Source organism: Nannospalax galili, unplaced genomic scaffold (genome assembly GCF_000622305.1).
Source record: "Nannospalax galili isolate Female #2095 unplaced genomic scaffold, S.galili_v1.0 scaffold1097, whole genome shotgun sequence".
Classification (NCBI taxonomy): domain Eukaryota; kingdom Metazoa; phylum Chordata; class Mammalia; order Rodentia; family Spalacidae; genus Nannospalax; species Nannospalax galili.
This window is the reverse complement of record NW_008340640.1, coordinates 1,101,515-1,118,215: the sequence shown is the minus strand read 5'-3', so window position 1 is coordinate 1,118,215 and position 16,701 is coordinate 1,101,515. Positions and strand designations below refer to the sequence as shown.

The window sequence follows — 16,701 nt, the reverse complement described above, 5'->3', positions numbered from 1 at the left end:
TATCTTAGAACCCAGGATATACAGACATAACTGTGATTTCATAAACAGCACGAGCATTGCTATATTTTCACAATCCCAAGCTATTGCCCTTTCAAGTCTTCACAAAGTGTGCCTATTACCAGGGATCAATGAATGCAGACATTATAGGAAGAAAAACCCCAAAAGAAACCAAAAGAGGTAGGTAGCCTGAAATAAAAGAAGGAAGGAAACTTGGCAATTCAAAGTATGTTACCTGCCCAAGATGATACTTCTCGGTATCCGCACATGACCCAGGCATTAGTGACATAAGCAACCCTCCTAGAATCCCTGCCTGAGATAGAAATGGAGAAACTAGCATCCTAGAGCTATCTTGAAGTTATGAAGGACTTGTTCTAGCTCTGAGGATTCAAAGATAGCCTGCTTTCCAGGCTCTAGCATTCCTTTGACCCTCTGTGAGTATGGCAGTCACTGTATGTGGCTCCCCAGTAGAGGAAAGACCATCAGAACCAAGAAAACAAAAGAGATCAAGTTTTCACCATTTCTCTCTCAGACCAAAGTGAAAAATCAGCATGGATAGAAGCCCTGTTTACATTTCAACAAAACTCAGGAACATGTCTTTTTATAGATCATCAAAATCCTCTCTGCTGTAACTTTCAATAATGGAGCCAAAAGGGTGACCAAAAAGAGCCCCTCAAACTACTAAACATAAAGGCACAATTTAAGTCACGACAATGGGTTTTAATATGCAACCTCAGGTGAGGATAACCATCTTTCCTCCTTGAATGAATTTGGGGTGCCTAGGCAGTTCCTACCTACATAGAGTAGCCAACAGTGTTCACTTTCACCAACCTTCAGCTGTCTCCCCCGAAATATTCTAGCACGGGCTCTGTTTATATGTGAGGGAGCAGAGCAGAAGGACAAGTTAGGAAATGGTCTTCTCGTTGTCACCCAGGAGAGTAAGGAAATCATTCTCAGAGGTCTCCAGAAACGAAAGAAGGGATATCAAAGTCCTCTGCAGCAAAATGCAAGGCTTTGCTAAGGATAACGCTGGAACCAAACTCCCAGCCTTGCAACTTTTGAGAAACTTAATATCTCCACAAGTCCCTTAACCAGTAGAAACTCAAGTCCTTCCTCAAGAAGTCACTGTTAACATTAAATTACACAAGGCATATGGGGTTCCTCTGTAAGCTGGAAAGTATTTACACATGATTGTAGCAGCAGCAATAGAAATACAGAATCAACCTTATATTTAAGAAAGTAACTCTTTTATTTTTCTGTCTCTTCTTCATGGCCCTATCCATTCGATGGCAAACAATAAGAAATCTCTCTAACCCGTGGTGTTTAAACCAAGCTCTTATTGGTTCACCCTAGCATCTGATTCATACTGTATTAGCTATTTTTCTGTTGCTGTGATAGAAACACCATGACCAAGGGAACTTATAAAGGAAGAGTTTATTTAGCTTATGATTCTAAAGGGGCAAGAGTCCATCATGGCAGGGAGGCATGGTGGCAGAGGTGGCTGGAGGAGGAGAAGAAACTAAGCTCTCATGTCTTCAAGCAGGCACAGGAAGCAGAGAGTGCTTGGAGATCTGGCAAGGCTTATGAACTCTCTAAGCTCACCCCCAGTGACCACACCTTCTAAGACCTCCCAAAACAGCACCACCAACCTGGGACAAAATGTCCAAATACTTGTAGCCTATGGGGAACATTCTCATTCAAAACACCACACATAGTGATTTCACTATTGTTGTCCCCGAGTAAAGTGAGTGATGCCCTTTCACACAGCTCGGAAGAGGTAAGAAGTGAGACAAATATTTGTGATGTCTACAGTCTGAAAATTGCATAAGCCTAGAAGTTCAAACATCTTTCTGGTAACACAAAACACTCAATCCCCCCATGAAATTTCTAAAACTTCCTCAAGAGCCTTTTGAGAATTCCTTATGATAATTGCTCATATATGACAGAAATGAGAGGACAGATCACTTTGGATTTTCCATTGATTAGACTGTTACCTCAAAGGAAGACAAAACCCCTATCAGTTTAAAAAACTTAAAGGAAAACATCAAACTCAGACTTATTGGACTTAACACATTGTATAATTCTTCATATTTAAGGCCAAGAAGTAAGTAAATTTAAAAAAAAGCAAAAACTGTACTTAGAATTTAGTGACGGGTATCTGTAAGTAAGCCCATGGTCTAGGGATGTTTCCTGCAACCTAGCTTTCCTTTTTTACCAAGATGGATAGTGATAATCCTCTGTCACAAGAGTCTGCTTTCTCGGGTTCTGTGCTTATTCACAGGTAGGAAGATAAGGAAACTAACCTATTAATATGACAGAATATTTCAAATTTCAATTTCAATTTCAATCTAGTGTGTTTCTGGTCTTTACCATAGGGGAAAAAATGCATAATCACAAGCCAGACAGAAAGCACAAAGTATAAAAAAAAAAAAAAAAAGATGGGGTGAGACAGAGATACAATAAGAAAGGAATGAGAAATGGGGGGTAGGGGTTAAAATCAAGAAGGACATCTAGGACTATATTATCAAATAAATGACAATATAAATTTGCCCCCTGGAGGTTCATAATAATGCCTGATAACATAGTGACCAAAGATGAACTAAGATGTTGAAACAGAGTTGATTTAGAACATGTTATCTTTGTACCAAGGCATACAACTATGATGGGCTTAGAATAAAAAAGAAAAGACAAATCTCAGAAAATATCCTGTGATATGAATTGTGGCCTAACATTGTAGGGGGTTTCCTAGCAGCAGCTGAGCAGGACAGCTGCTTTAATAATGACAAGCGGTCCCACCCTTCATGTAGTAAAAGCAGAGACTGACAGAATGATTAGAATGGACAAGCCAGCCCAATGAATTATGGATACATTTCATAGAATTCCGTTCATTGTCTACAGAGTTGAGGAGTGCCTATCGTAATGTCACTTGTGGACTGGTCAGTGTGATATAGACTGTTCAAGATACCCATTAACAAGGATAGAAGCAGAGGGGTGAAATGGCTCTAGCATCTTTGGCTCCAAGAGTAAATAGAGACATACAGGTTCACTTACTTTTCAGAAAAACGAACTCTCTTAGTGGGTCACAAGGACTCTCCTGTTTTCTGGCCCCTGCTTCTTCAGTAGGTGAGCAATGGGAGATTTCTGGTTGTTAATCCTAGGAATTTCCTCTCCCTTTTCCCTGAATTTTTCCTACTTCCTTGGGGGGTGTAAACCCCTCCACCCACTATCTATCATTACAATACAGAGTAAAGATATCAGAAACTGCCTTGGCTTAGGAGGAAAATTTTCAAACCTTTGTGCACACGCAGCATTGGATTTGAGTTGCAGCAGCTTGCTTTCCAAAGACAACTTTCTTTCTAGGAGTGTTTTCTTTTCCTAGGAGAAAATAAGATACAGTTTTCTTATTTGTGTATGGGGGGTGGTATGTGCATATGTGTGTGTGCGTGTACGTGTGTGTGTGTGTGTGCATGCGCGTGTGCATGTACTTGCAAAGTGTTCACAAAAATGCCTCTTGAAATACTGGAAATATGTTGATCTACAGAGGTCATTTCATGTGCGTTGTCACAATGTACCACAGGAAGCCTGGTCAGACACTGTCCTTTGTGCTTTAAAAGTAAGTAAGGGCTGCATGGGATCCTTTGTCATAACAAACAAAGTCCTTTTCTTCATGCCTCACTCATTCCTTAGGGGGAAAGTTTGCTCCTCCTCCAGCCCCTGCTGCAATGGAGCCCTCACAGTGCAACCTTGCCTGTTCACCTCCTCCACTGTACCCCAAGTGAGGAGCCCGCTTAGCACTCTCTTAACATGGGCTTTCCCACCTCTGCACCTGCCTCTCCACCACATTAGGAGAGCCTAAGTATCCAAGGGTACCACTGCACATATTTGGCCCCTCTACCTGCTTTCATAGCATCTGTCGCTGAGCAGTGAAGAGGCAAAAGCATCTTAATAAGGGATCAAGACCACAAGTGATAACATCGCTTCCTAATTAAGATCCAGAAGAGACTATGGCACTGAGAAAATATATCTTTTAAAATGTCATAACTTAATTATTAAACCAACTAGTCATCCCTAAAGAAAAACAGACCAGTCCATAAAGAGCTACCCTTAGATGTGCACCCTGGTGAATAAAGGAATTAGGAGTTTGGGTGCTGGTTTAGTGCCAAGTTGGGGGAACCAGAGAAGATTGAGAAGAGGCAGGAGTTGGTATCGAGATCATGAACAGAACCAGTAGGGCATGCTTTGAAACCACTGCAAGGCTGTTTAAAATTGCTGCCTATCACAGCATTTAAATGGGCATTACACAGCCAGGTGTGGTGGCGCGTGCCTTTAATCCCAGCATTCGGGAAGCAGAGGCAGGTGGCTCTCTGTGAGTTCAAGGCCAGCCTGGTCTACAAAGTGAGTTCCAGGACAGCTGGGGCTACAGGGAGACCCTATCTCAAAAAGAACAAAAAATAAAAAATAAATAAATAAATAAATGGGCATTACACAAGTGTGGTACAGCAGAAAGGCGGTCAGTTTGAAGCTTTGATAAAGGTTTTAACCTCTATGGACCTCATCTTGTTAAGAAAATTTAACCAAAACTTGAAAATGAAAGCAATCTATAGCATGTAGTTTTAATGTCACACTGGGTCACTGTCTGATAATCTGATTCAACAGTTATTTAATTGTTCAAGAACTTTTGCCCATCTCACTTTATTATTTACTATTTCAATAGAACCCTGGCTCTTTGGCCCCGAACTCATTATGGCTCCATTTTAGCCAGACTGGTTTTTAAACTCATGGTCCTCTTGTCTCACTGACCCTTCTTAGGACCAGAATCACAGACGTGATCTTCCATGTCAAATTTAATTTATAGATTTCTATCTAATAGAACAGATAACACCAAAGGTTATAGTTTAATTTTCTTAAAGAATATTAATTAGATATATCTAGCCTGGTAACGTAATCCTGCGTTCTGTCTACATACCTCCCCAATACAAAAAATACCTATAAATAGCATGTTTCTCAAAATATATAAACCATCTTTACCATCATACTGCTTCTACAGTTACTAATGAGTTGAATAAAACAATGTACCCATTCTATATTTGTATGATGCATGTGCTTAACTTGTGGATATTCCTAAAATGAAGATACTATGTATATGAACGAAAAGTTGGACTAGGTGGAGACAAAGTATATGTTAAGAGCCTGGCATACAGCTGAACTTCAATACATGGTAATTTAAAGGTACCGGTTACTTCTTATCTTATGAGTTGGTATTTTTAATTATGCTGACTTACTCAATTTCTTAGAACATTTTTGCCTTATAGATATTGCTTCATACATGCCTTGGTTTCTGAGAGGTAACAGCTACACCTTAAGGCTGATGGTCAAACAGGAACTCTCAAAAAACACTATCACAAATAATGTATTTTGGACTTGTAGGGTGTGGGCAACAGGTACATGACAAACACCCTCCTAGTGGACTCTCTCTTGACTAATGAATGTTCCTAGCCAAGTCCAGAGATCAGACAACTAAGAAGAGCATTTTCTGCTCTGGCCAGGACTCACATAGGCCGTGGGCTCTTCATGAACTTCTCTTTGGCAATTCAAAAAATCACAGTTGCCTCACATTCTCTTCTTGGCTGTGTCCACTGAAAGCACCCAGCACCTCACAAGGGCAGCTGCTTAACCTCTAGGGAGCTCAAGGCTTCCCTCCTCAACTGATCAGAGTAGATCATATAGCAGTTTCAATCGTTGACAAACATTAATATATAAATGACTTAACAACCCCAAATACAATCTTTAAAAACATTTATTATTTTTATTTATTTAGTGTGTATGTGCATGTGAGAGCATGTGGTGGGGGAGTGTCTGCGTGTGTGTGTGTGCGCGTGTGTGCGTGTGTGTCTGTGTGTGTGGGTGTGTGGGGGTGGGTATGTGCCAGTGCACAGTGAGGGGGTCAGAAGAAAATATAAGGGCATTAACTCTCTCCTTCCACTATAAGGGTCCCCGGAATCGAACTCGGCAGGCTTGATGCAAACATCTTTCCCACTGAGTCATCTCACTGGCCACAGAATGTAATCTTTATCCCACATAAAAAGGAGGGAAGCATGATAGAAAACGTTGCAACAGAAGGATCATGGAGTGGGTTTTGTTCACTCTGTTCTCATTTATGAAAGGATGATGAGGAAGAAGATGGTCTCTGAAGCGCCTATACCCTCCTAGATTCTAGTGGAGCTAAATCAGTGGCACTAGGAAACAAATAAGAAGCAACAGAATCACACTGCTGGCAAAAGGAGCATATGCTGTGCTAAAACGCTTCTACTGGGTGCTTCTGCGAGCTTATCGCTGTGTGTTCAGAATTCATTCTCGCCGCATTCCTGATTAAATTGGGACAGATGGTGGAGGCTTTAAGTAATGTGTTCATTACCAGACCTCACAGCACTAATGGCTATTTACTGGAGCAGGGCCTTACTCAAGTGAGTAGCAAAAGAATCCTTCTCAGGGGGCAGCCACCACCAGGGCAGTATCTATCAGCCTTTCTGAGGATGCGCGTTTTTCCTTTCTACTTCCTTCTTGAACTTGCCCCTTTTCCCATCAGTACAAAAGGCTCCTTCATTCTGAAATGCATTCCCTACCCAAGAAACTTCCACACAGCCTGTATTCTCATTATCTCCTTAACCCTAGAAGATGTTGCCAAGCTCTGCTGCTTACAGTTTTCCTTCCAAGCTTGTTTTGCAAATATGAAATATCTTTAGACTAATGTGTTTTTAAAACAACAGTCCTGCACATTTTTGATGTATTTGATCACCACTCACCTCCACTCTCCAGGCTCTAAGAGGCTCCACTTTAGATGTCAATGAATAGAGAATTCTGGAAGGTTGCTGCTTGGCCTTGCTAAGCCATGGCATCCTGTCCATTTACTGTGTCATAGAGCTCTCAAGGAGTATCACAATTATAGGTCAATAACAAGGCAGGAGCTAGGGACCACTTCTTCCAAATGCCCTTCCTCTGAGCTGGATTCTTGGGTACATTGCCCCTACCTTAATGGGCTTTCAGCTTCTCCAGAGAATCCTTACAAGAATTTAAAACAGGAGACCTGGGAAGTTCCTTGAGCCCAGTACAGTCCAGTTATAAACATTATGATGGCCACAAATAGTGACTATTTCCAGTTCATTCAAATATTAATGTATCTACAGGCCCCAGCTCTGAGAAGCACATGATAGGTGATCAAATGTCTTGAATGAATAGTAAACACACTCAGGACTCTGGAAAGAGCTCAAGTCTAATACAGAATTCCTTGGATTGTTAGGAAACATAGATAATCTTCCACTGTTTTTTGTTACATTTCAGGCACTGGCAGGTGGCCACTAATCTGATCCTGAACTTGAAATAGGGTGGTTGCAAGTCTTATCTTCCATTCCAAGTTAGTTAATCAAGTTGTTTGGTGAGATAACCCTATTTGCTTGGCAGAATTGTTTTCCTTTCCTAAATACAAGCATTCACTGTGCTATCTTAGTTTGTCAAACTATTTATTACAAGACAAAAGACTTCCACCTGAAGTGAACGTGCATATTTATGTATGTGCATATATAACAGTGTTCAAGAGCTTTCAGGAAAAAAAATCAATTACCTGTCTGCCCCTGAAAACACACTATATATATCTATATATCTGTATATCTATATCTATCATCTCTCTCTCTCTCTCTCTCTCTCTCTCTCTCTCTCGCTAAAGACTACTTACTGATTCTACAAATAACAGTTGGTGACCCATCACAAAATAGAGATGAGGCTGAATATTACTTTTATTAAGTCCTGTTATGTTTGAGCTTATTTAAAGTGATAGCCTCACAGAAACTTCATTAAGATTATAAATGTTATTACATTCTTAGGGAATATTTTTAAACTAACAAAACTTCCTTTGGTCAGATAGGTCATAGTATTGAAATGAAATACCTCATGACATGTCACAAATGACATAAACCTAAGAAAACTCATCAGACGTTAAGACTGAGAAGATCAGAGCCCAATCCAGGAATATGATGAGGACAAGAACGCTCTAGGCAAAATTCACTAGACCCTCTAGACTATGATCTCATCCTCTCTCAGTTCAGTTTCAGAAATGCCCATCTCCCATTTGTTTTGCTAGTAAAGGATCATATTCCTTTATTTATCTGAATTCTAAATTCTAAAGCACATAATTAAATTTATGTGGCTTATAATTTGTGCGTATTTGTAGAGCTAGCCACTTCAAGGCATACTTAATGAAACTTTTAAAACTTTTTCTTCTGCTACTCCTCACTAAATGCCTTTGAGAGTTCCAATTCTAACAGTGCTATCTCTTTCTTGCGGTAGTCATCACCTATATAAACCCAAAGTTGTCATGAGTGGACAAAAATGGATACTACACTGATTCTAATACATCCAAATGCTAGGTTACAGAGATCTACTCTGCTATTGCTCTAACGGGGCGACTTTCTGATCTATTCTGTTATTTCATCCACAGCCCGACCTGAGACACACATTGACTAGAAAGAGAGAGTGGAAGACAGGGGTCTGGTGTTGGAGTTCCCAGAGACAAGTCAGTAACTACAGAACAGGTTATATTCAATGTTCAAGGGGAAAGATGAAATTGACCAGCGCTTGCTAAAAACAGATATATCAAAGAAAACTTTCAACACCTGTTATCTATTTGGTGTCCTTTTAAATTTTCAGTGTTGTTTTTCTTCCTCTTTAACTTAACCCTATGAGGAAGAAATCTCTAATTCTCCATTGACTTACCTTCTCCATCCTCTGTACAAGGTTCTCCATATGCGTGATTTGACTATGTTTTTCTTCAAGTTTTTCCGAAAGTTGACTCAGATTTTCAACATGTTGCTTTAATTTCTGTTCTTTTTCAAGGTTGTTGACCTTTGGTCAGAAAAACAGTTGCTGGACATGTTTTTATTAAATCATACATAGGTTATCTCCCCATAGAATTCCCTAACTAGTCATACTTGCTTAGAATTGTTTTTTATCTTAGTGTTCCCTTTAAATTAAACCTAATAAGTATAAAACTAAATCAAAACAGAATTAGTAATGTGTAAATATTATTTCTAGGATGTTCATATTTGTTATCATAAAGTAGACTTCCTAAGATGATAAGAAGACAACAGATACAATTTAAAAGCAAAATATTTTTTTTTCCTCAACAAACATCATCTAGAGCAAAATATTACATCTTATATATACAACTAAAAATGTTTTCTTTCTAGTCAGAAGGTATCGTTTGCAGGGTAATTATACCACTGCATCCCAAGGTTTCTTGTCAGATAACAGCAAGTGTTGAAAGATCACAGAAGAGAAGTTCCCCCATTTAGGAGTGCTTCAGCTGACTTCCACCTGAAGTGAACGTGCATATTTATGTATGTGCATATATAACAGTGATCAAGATCTTTTAGCAAAAATCAATTACCTGTCTGCCCTTGAAAACACCAGGTGAGCCTGGCTGCTTGGGTTAGGGTTGGGCCACCAATGCAAGAACATGCCCCTGTTCCTGCACATCTCACCATTCATGCACTGTACCACTGGACCACATATGCCAGCTAGTTCTCTCTCTCTACACTGTTCATCCCCGCCCTGCCTGCACATAGGTGTGTTTGCGACTACCAGCACCACAGGGTAAAGCACAAGGGGCATCGTACAGGCCACAGATTTCCTAATGCAGCCTCAGAGGATCTTCCTAAGCTTTAAACTGGAAGAGACCCAAACATCCCACATCACAATGAACAGACATCCCTTCCAGTTGCTTTATATTTTGAATTTCAGTGCACGCACAGACACACACACACCACGTTTTTCTCCTTCAATCCTACTGTGTGAGTTTTATATATTTACATTCACAATTTTTGTTTGCATATCTTTCTTAAAATCTGAAGAATGTGCTCTTAAATTTAAATTCTTTGGAACCCATTTATCAGGCCCAACTTTCCTCTATAGATAAGGACATCCAGATACAGAGAAGCAGAGCATCTCCATCTGGATCATCTTGCTACTCAAAGGAAGAGCCAGAAGCAGAGTCCCTGGTCTGTCTCTCTAGAACCAGCTTTGGCCCCCAGGCAGGGTGCTCCTGCATTCATCTCCTAGGCTTTCCCAGGGCCCTGGGCAAAGAGTACAACAGTAGCTCAGCAACACCCAGGGCAGTCTAAGCAGGACAGGGGAACCAGCACAAAATGCGGGCACCAGGCCTGGTTCCTGAGCTTGTGAAAATACTTGGCCATGCTTGTCTCACATTCACATCCTCCTGAAAGCACTGAACTGCTGGGTGGGACTCAGCTCCCAGAGGATGAGTTACAGCTAGAGTTGGTACCTGGAGTAAATGTCTACTGTCCTCATGCTTCTTCTTCATATCTTCAGATTGCATTTGGTAGTTCTCAAATAATCTGTGGGCCACGTTTCTCAGAGCTGCTGCTCCTGCTTCTCTGGAAGCTTCCAACTAGGAAAAACAAGGTCACTCTGCATGCTTTGGAGTCTCCAACAAACAGAGTGAGAGGCAGAACAGTTTGGTGGACAATTAAAAGCGCAGTTTGTAACTATGATATACATCTTTGGAGATAATTTAAGAGAGAGAAGATGGTGGTGTTTGGTAAGAAGAAAATTTCAAATGAACTCTCTGCTTTGTAAGGGATTGATCATGGGCATTTTTGCCATGGTCAAGCCAAAACAGTGTGCTACACATATCAGTGCCTTGCCTGGGTAGATGGCACCCACTCAGTACACTTCAGTACAAGTCTTTTATGGCAAATAGTCACAACAGTAATAACAGGTATATCTCTCTGAAATACAAGTAGGACAAGAGTAATAAGAGCAATAAAGTTCAAAATCATTCAAAGGTTTAACTTAAGGAAATGAGCAAGGATGGCTACATAGATTTACCTACCTAGATAATTGTTACAGGGCCACATATAAAACAGCCCAAAAAGGAAAAGATAAAGCATTCAGCAATAGATCAATTAAACAATTTGGCAATTAAAGTTATAGTTAACATTGTGGGGGCATATATACATACACACACACACACACACACACACACACGTGTGTGTGCATGTGCATGCGTACACATGGAGGCCAGACAGCAGCAACCTTGGGAATTCTTCTTCAGGTGCTATCAACCTTGTCTTTTTTTCTTTGAGACAGGGCCCCTCACTGGGTTCTGGGGGCTCATGTGTTAAGCTAGGCTGGCTCCAGAGATCTTGTCTCTGCCTTAGTAGCACTAGGATTACATTCACACATCTCTATGCTTGGTATCTGGGTGCTGGGAGTCTAACTCAGGCCCTCGTGCTTATGTGGCAAGCATTTAGTTGACTAAGCTATCTCTCTGTAGTAATGAGCAGTTAACCTGAGCTCTCTTTCCTTAACAGTTCATAAGAATACAATACAGCATTGTTTGCTATAGATATAACATCACACAGGAGTACTACAGTTCTAGCCAGTACAGGTAAAACTGAAACTTTATACCCATGGAACTTCATAGGATTTCTTCAATACTAAAAGTATCCACCAAGTAAAACAGTGATACTTAAGTTGCATAATATACAAATGCTTCTGTCTGTATGTTTGCATGTGTGTGAGCTTATGGGTATGAGTGGGTGTCTGTCCGCCTGCATAGACCCAGGAATGGTAGCCATCTGCTTGGGCACTCAAAAGCTTACAAGAGGAAATCTACAATTTCTCCAAATAGTGATACCTTGAGTTTCAATACTTCATTCTCTTTGTTCATTTCTAAAAGCTGCAGGTCTTTTCTTCTCATTTTTTCCCTGAGCAAATCCAAACAAGGAGTGTCTGTTGCAGAATCAGAGCCATTTTGCATATTGCCATAGCACTGAAATGGACAAACATGAAAATCATAGGCCAAACTACTCCTCATTATGAACTTTGATAATAATAATTATAACACATTACATAAGTCAGAGGGGATTGAGGCCAGCAAAAAAAAAATCTTGTTTGTTTTTGTTTTAAAATTATTGCATTTTAAAGATCTTTAATTTTTTAAAATTCATTTTATTTTTGAGAAATACAAAGCATTGTATTTTCATTATTTCCATCCCTCCCAGTCCCCCTACAACTCCTCCCATGTCCCCCAATTCCCTCTCAATTTCTTGTCCTTTTCTTTGATTTTTATTTTACATATACATACATATATTTATATTTATGTACTAGATGGTGATTAATGTAGAAACCCACAATTGGCCAATGTGCAGAGAATAAGAGGCCACAGAGTACTTATTCCTGAATAGGACTCTTTCAAACCTCTGCCTCCCAAGGCTCATGGATTTCCAGAAAAGGAGACGGAAAGATTCTAGGAGTCAGAGTGGGTGGATGACCACAAGGAAATAGAGTCTTCCAGATAGCTCATCAGTTACACATATGAACTCATATGGTGACAGCATGCACAAATCTTATGCAAGCTCAAACCAGATAAAATCCCAGCCTAGGCATGGAAAGTGGGTAAGAAATCCCAACCCAACTCAGGGACCTATGTTTATGTACCATATACTATATTATGATGTGCTCTGTAACCATGCTCTATGTTGGGTAACACTGATAAGTAAAAAAAAAAAAAAAAAAAAAAAAAAAAAAGAAGAAGAAAGAAAGAAAAAATGATGGTGAAGATGTGGGGAAGGGGGAACCTTCATGCACTGTTGGTGGGTACAAACTGGTGTGGCCACTGTGGAAATCAGCATGGCAGTTCTTCAGAAAACTAGAAATAGATCTACCCTATGACCCAACCATACTACTCCTGGCATATACCCAACGGCTTCTATATTCTATTACAGAGACATCTGCTCATCCACACTCATAGCTGCTCTACTCATAATAGCTGGGTCAGAGAAACAAACGAGATAACCATCATCTGATGAATGGACAATGAAAATGTGGTACTATACTCCATGAAATTTTACACTCCTCTAAAGAAAAAGAAATTATAAATTTGCAGATAAATGGATGCAGCTGCAAAATATACTGAGTGAAGTAACCAAGACCCAGAAAGACAAATCATGCATATTCTCACGCAGATGTGGATCTTGGTGTCAAATTTTTAGATTTGTGTGTTTAATTTGGAGTACCTGTAGAATCCAGGAAACGAGAAAGGAGTCATTAAGAAGAAAGATCTTAAGGCAGGGAGGATGGTAAAACACAGGTAATACGAAGGGGGCAATGAGGGTAGAGCAGAGAGGGGTTGGGAGAGAGATAATTGACACTAAAGATATTTGAAAATGCCATATGGAAGCCTACTATTTTATAAGCTACACACACACACACACACATATATATATATATATATATATATTTTTTTTTTTTCTTGGACTTAATCTACTCAGGGGATTATACTTGTGCTAGAGTCATATTGCCATATAAAAAGCCTGGTGCCAGATTTGTGATATCTTCTCTTAAGTTGTTGGTTGGAGGTGTCTAGAAAACCTCCAAAACAATATAGGATACCTCCACTGCTTTTGGCTGTCCACCAGAACTTGACTGTAAGGCCCTATTGCTGAAGACACCACACACATTGATCACATGACCTGAAGAAATCAAAACACTAGTGACCAGGAAGCTTCCTCCCTGCAGGCTTGATTTTATAGAACTGGAGGGTACTATATAGGCTTCTGGGGAAAGTCATCAGTAGCCTTATCCTACTGTAAACCCTGTTGTGTTGGATAGCTTTAGTTGTCAACTTGACATACCTGGGTAGAAGGATCCCCAGTTGGTGAACTGTCTCCATTGAACATGGCCTGTGGTCATCTCTGTGAGACATCTTCCTGATTATTGAGTGATGTGGCAGGGCCCAGCCCACTGTGGGTGGTGCCACCCCTGGGCAGTTGGGCCTATGTTGTATAAGAAACCACATTGAGCACAGGCCAAAGGAGAGCAAGTGAGTAAGCAGCATTCTTCCACAGCCTGTGCTTCAGCTCCTGCCTCTAGGTTCCTGCCCTGATCCTACCTTGGGCTCCCTCAGTGATGAACTATGACCCAGGAGATGTAAGCCAAATAAACCCTTTCATCCCTAAGTTGATATTGGTCACAGTGTTTTGTCACAGCAATGGAGAAACAAACTAGAACAGAAATTGGTACCAGAGAGTGGGGCATTGCGGTCACAGACTTGACCTTGGTGATTTTAGGATTGTGGAAGCATTTGGAACTCTGTGCTGGAAAAGCTATTGAGTACTTGGAGTTCGTTGATGTGGAACTTGGAACAGTCATACCGAAAAAGTTGTAGATAATGGAGGACTGGCTTGTGAAGCTTCAAAGGGAAGCAGAGACTATCAGGACTATTTGGGGAATATTTTGGATTGAGAATCTGTGGTTTCTGGTTGGCTGGGGTTGAAGAATCAGCTGTGATTAAGAAGAGACCAGAAGCACTAAAGTGAAACCTTTGCTTTACTAGGAAAATTGATGCTGGTTAGGTGAGGCTGAAAAACCAGCTGTAAGTAACAAGAGACCAGCATCTCTGTTGCAAAATTGTCTGGGAAATATTTCCTCTGGGTCAACACAGAAGCTGTGGTCCAGAGGGGGCCCAAGCCTCCATCTCAGCTGGAAGCAGGACTTGGTGATGTGTAAGAGTCTCCTGCATGATTCCGGTGTTGAAAGCACGAAGGGGTCACAGAGAGCAGCTGTTGCTTGGTGAAAATGCAGCCTCAGTTGCAGTGAAGACTCCAGGATTGAAGGGGTCATGGAGAGAATCTGAGGCTTTGCACTCCCAAGAGGCCATTGATGAAGATGCAGCCTCAGTTTCAATGGAGATTCAAGTTTTATGGAGATGCCAGGACCATGGGAGGGCCACCAAGGGCAGCAGCAGGTGTGGAATGGAGCTGACCTGAGTCTGAAAGACAAGCTGCGTGTGTCATGGACAACAGAGTCAGAGAACTGAATGTGCCAAAACCCTTTTAGGAGCCCAGGAGATTGTGAATGAATCCCAGATGTCCAGCCTTGAGCTACTCTGCTGGACTTAGGTTTGGCTTAGGTGTGCCCAATTCTTCCCTTTTGAAATATGGAATGTGGTGGTTCGACTGAGAATGTCCCCCATAGGCTACAAGTATTAGGACATTTTTGTCCCCAGTTGATGGCACTGTTTTGGGAGGTCTTAGAAGGTGTGGCCATGCTGGGGGAAGCACATTACTCTGGCTGGGCTTAGAAAGTTCTTCAGCCTTGCTAGATCTCCAGTCACTCTCTGATTCCTATGCCTGCTTAAAGATGTGAGTGCTTAGCTTCTGCTCCTACTCCAACTACCTCTGCTGCCATGACTCTCACCATGACGGACTCTTGCTGCTTTGGAATTGTAAGCTAAATAAACTCTTCCTATTATAAGTTCCTTTCGTCAGGAATAAGCATTGCTTAGCATCCTCAGGTAAAGAAGTCGCACAACAGATGGAAAATGTATTTGTTAATGCTATTATGTCTCATAATTATTTAAAAAAAAGAAAATGGGAATGTAAAAGATGTTAAAAGGATATGGGAATGGAGATATTATCCAAAATAGAAAAAAATGAGAAAGCTTAAGCAAGTGATGAAGGTAGGTTTGTTATAAAAAGAATGAGACAAAAATAATATATACATAATCTTAAAATTTCTATAGTCAAGGTTTAGTCAACTAGTTTAAGGAACAATATATATATCTAGTCAAGGTTTATCTGGGAATATTTGTTTTTTCACCCAAGCCTTATCTACATAGCACATGATAATTAAAAGTACCAGACTGGTGGAACTAACTTTATTGGATGTTTAACATCCATACTTTGAGGTCTATACTAATGTGGTCAGAGGGACATAAAGGACAGTTTTTGCCCCTTGCCCTCCAAGGTGGACTAAGTTCCAGGGGACTATGGAACATCTCTCAAAATGTCTTGTAACTGTGGTGAGTCACCTGTCCTCTTGTTCAGGGAGGACATGGAAGATGGACTTGAACCAGTGTCCAGTCTACAAAGAGGAGGGTCAACTCCAAGGAAACATCTCATCCATGCTCCCAAGTAAAGCCAGACATGGTCAAGCAGGACCTTTGACTTATCTTCACATAGATGGAACTGATAAAAGAAAGGAGCCAGGAGCTCCTCCCAAGACCATGTGACCCCTGGGGAACAGATCCTCAAATGACCTTAAATGTGAAAATGAATGACTTTAACTGTTAAAATAAATTGATTTATTTAGGCCAACTGTGTGGTCTTAAACACCCAAAAGGAAAGTATAACCAAAGAGTAAAGTCATCAGTATGTTTCTTTAAGACTTCAAGGGATTATACTTCCTAGATATTAGGCTTAAGTCTATATAAAAAGTTATTTAGACAATTATTTCTCATTGATGATTTTTTTCCTAACCAGAAAGTGATGCTCAGATGTAAGACTTCAAATCTTGGTCTTCAATACTGTAGTGCCTACCTATAGCTAAGGAAGACAACCCTTATTGTTCTAAAATGATGGATAAATTTGTTTTCTCCCCCTATCTAGAAGCCTTTGAGAGGGAACTGACACTGATTCTAACCATTCCAACAGCTATCAAAAGACCTGAAAACAAATCCTGAATCCATCACTCTAGAGTTCAGCCTTGGAAGACAAAAGAAAAATGAGGATGAACCCAATAGAAGGATACTTTTGGAAGCGCTCATCAAGAAACTCCAATGGACTCTGATATGAACATTTGAAATTTGCCCTGTTCTGACTTTTTTTAGTTCCTTGTCTGGAACTTGTC

General features: G+C 40.5%; 1 protein-coding gene across 1 annotated transcript in view; it reads right to left on the bottom strand.

Annotated features, from left to right (window-relative positions):
* Positions 1-16,701, bottom strand: part of Ccdc68 (coiled-coil domain containing 68) — a 56,024-nt gene that overhangs the window by 20,419 nt on the left and 18,904 nt on the right. Inside the window, exons 4-7 of the mRNA XM_008835671.2 lie at positions 11,708-11,842; positions 10,331-10,456; positions 8,764-8,892; positions 3,290-3,372 (exon numbers count right to left, since the gene is read on the bottom strand). Coding sequence (XP_008833893.2) covers positions 3,290-3,372; positions 8,764-8,892; positions 10,331-10,456; positions 11,708-11,842 — 473 coding nt within the window. The remainder of the gene's footprint in view (positions 1-3,289; positions 3,373-8,763; positions 8,893-10,330; positions 10,457-11,707; positions 11,843-16,701) is intronic.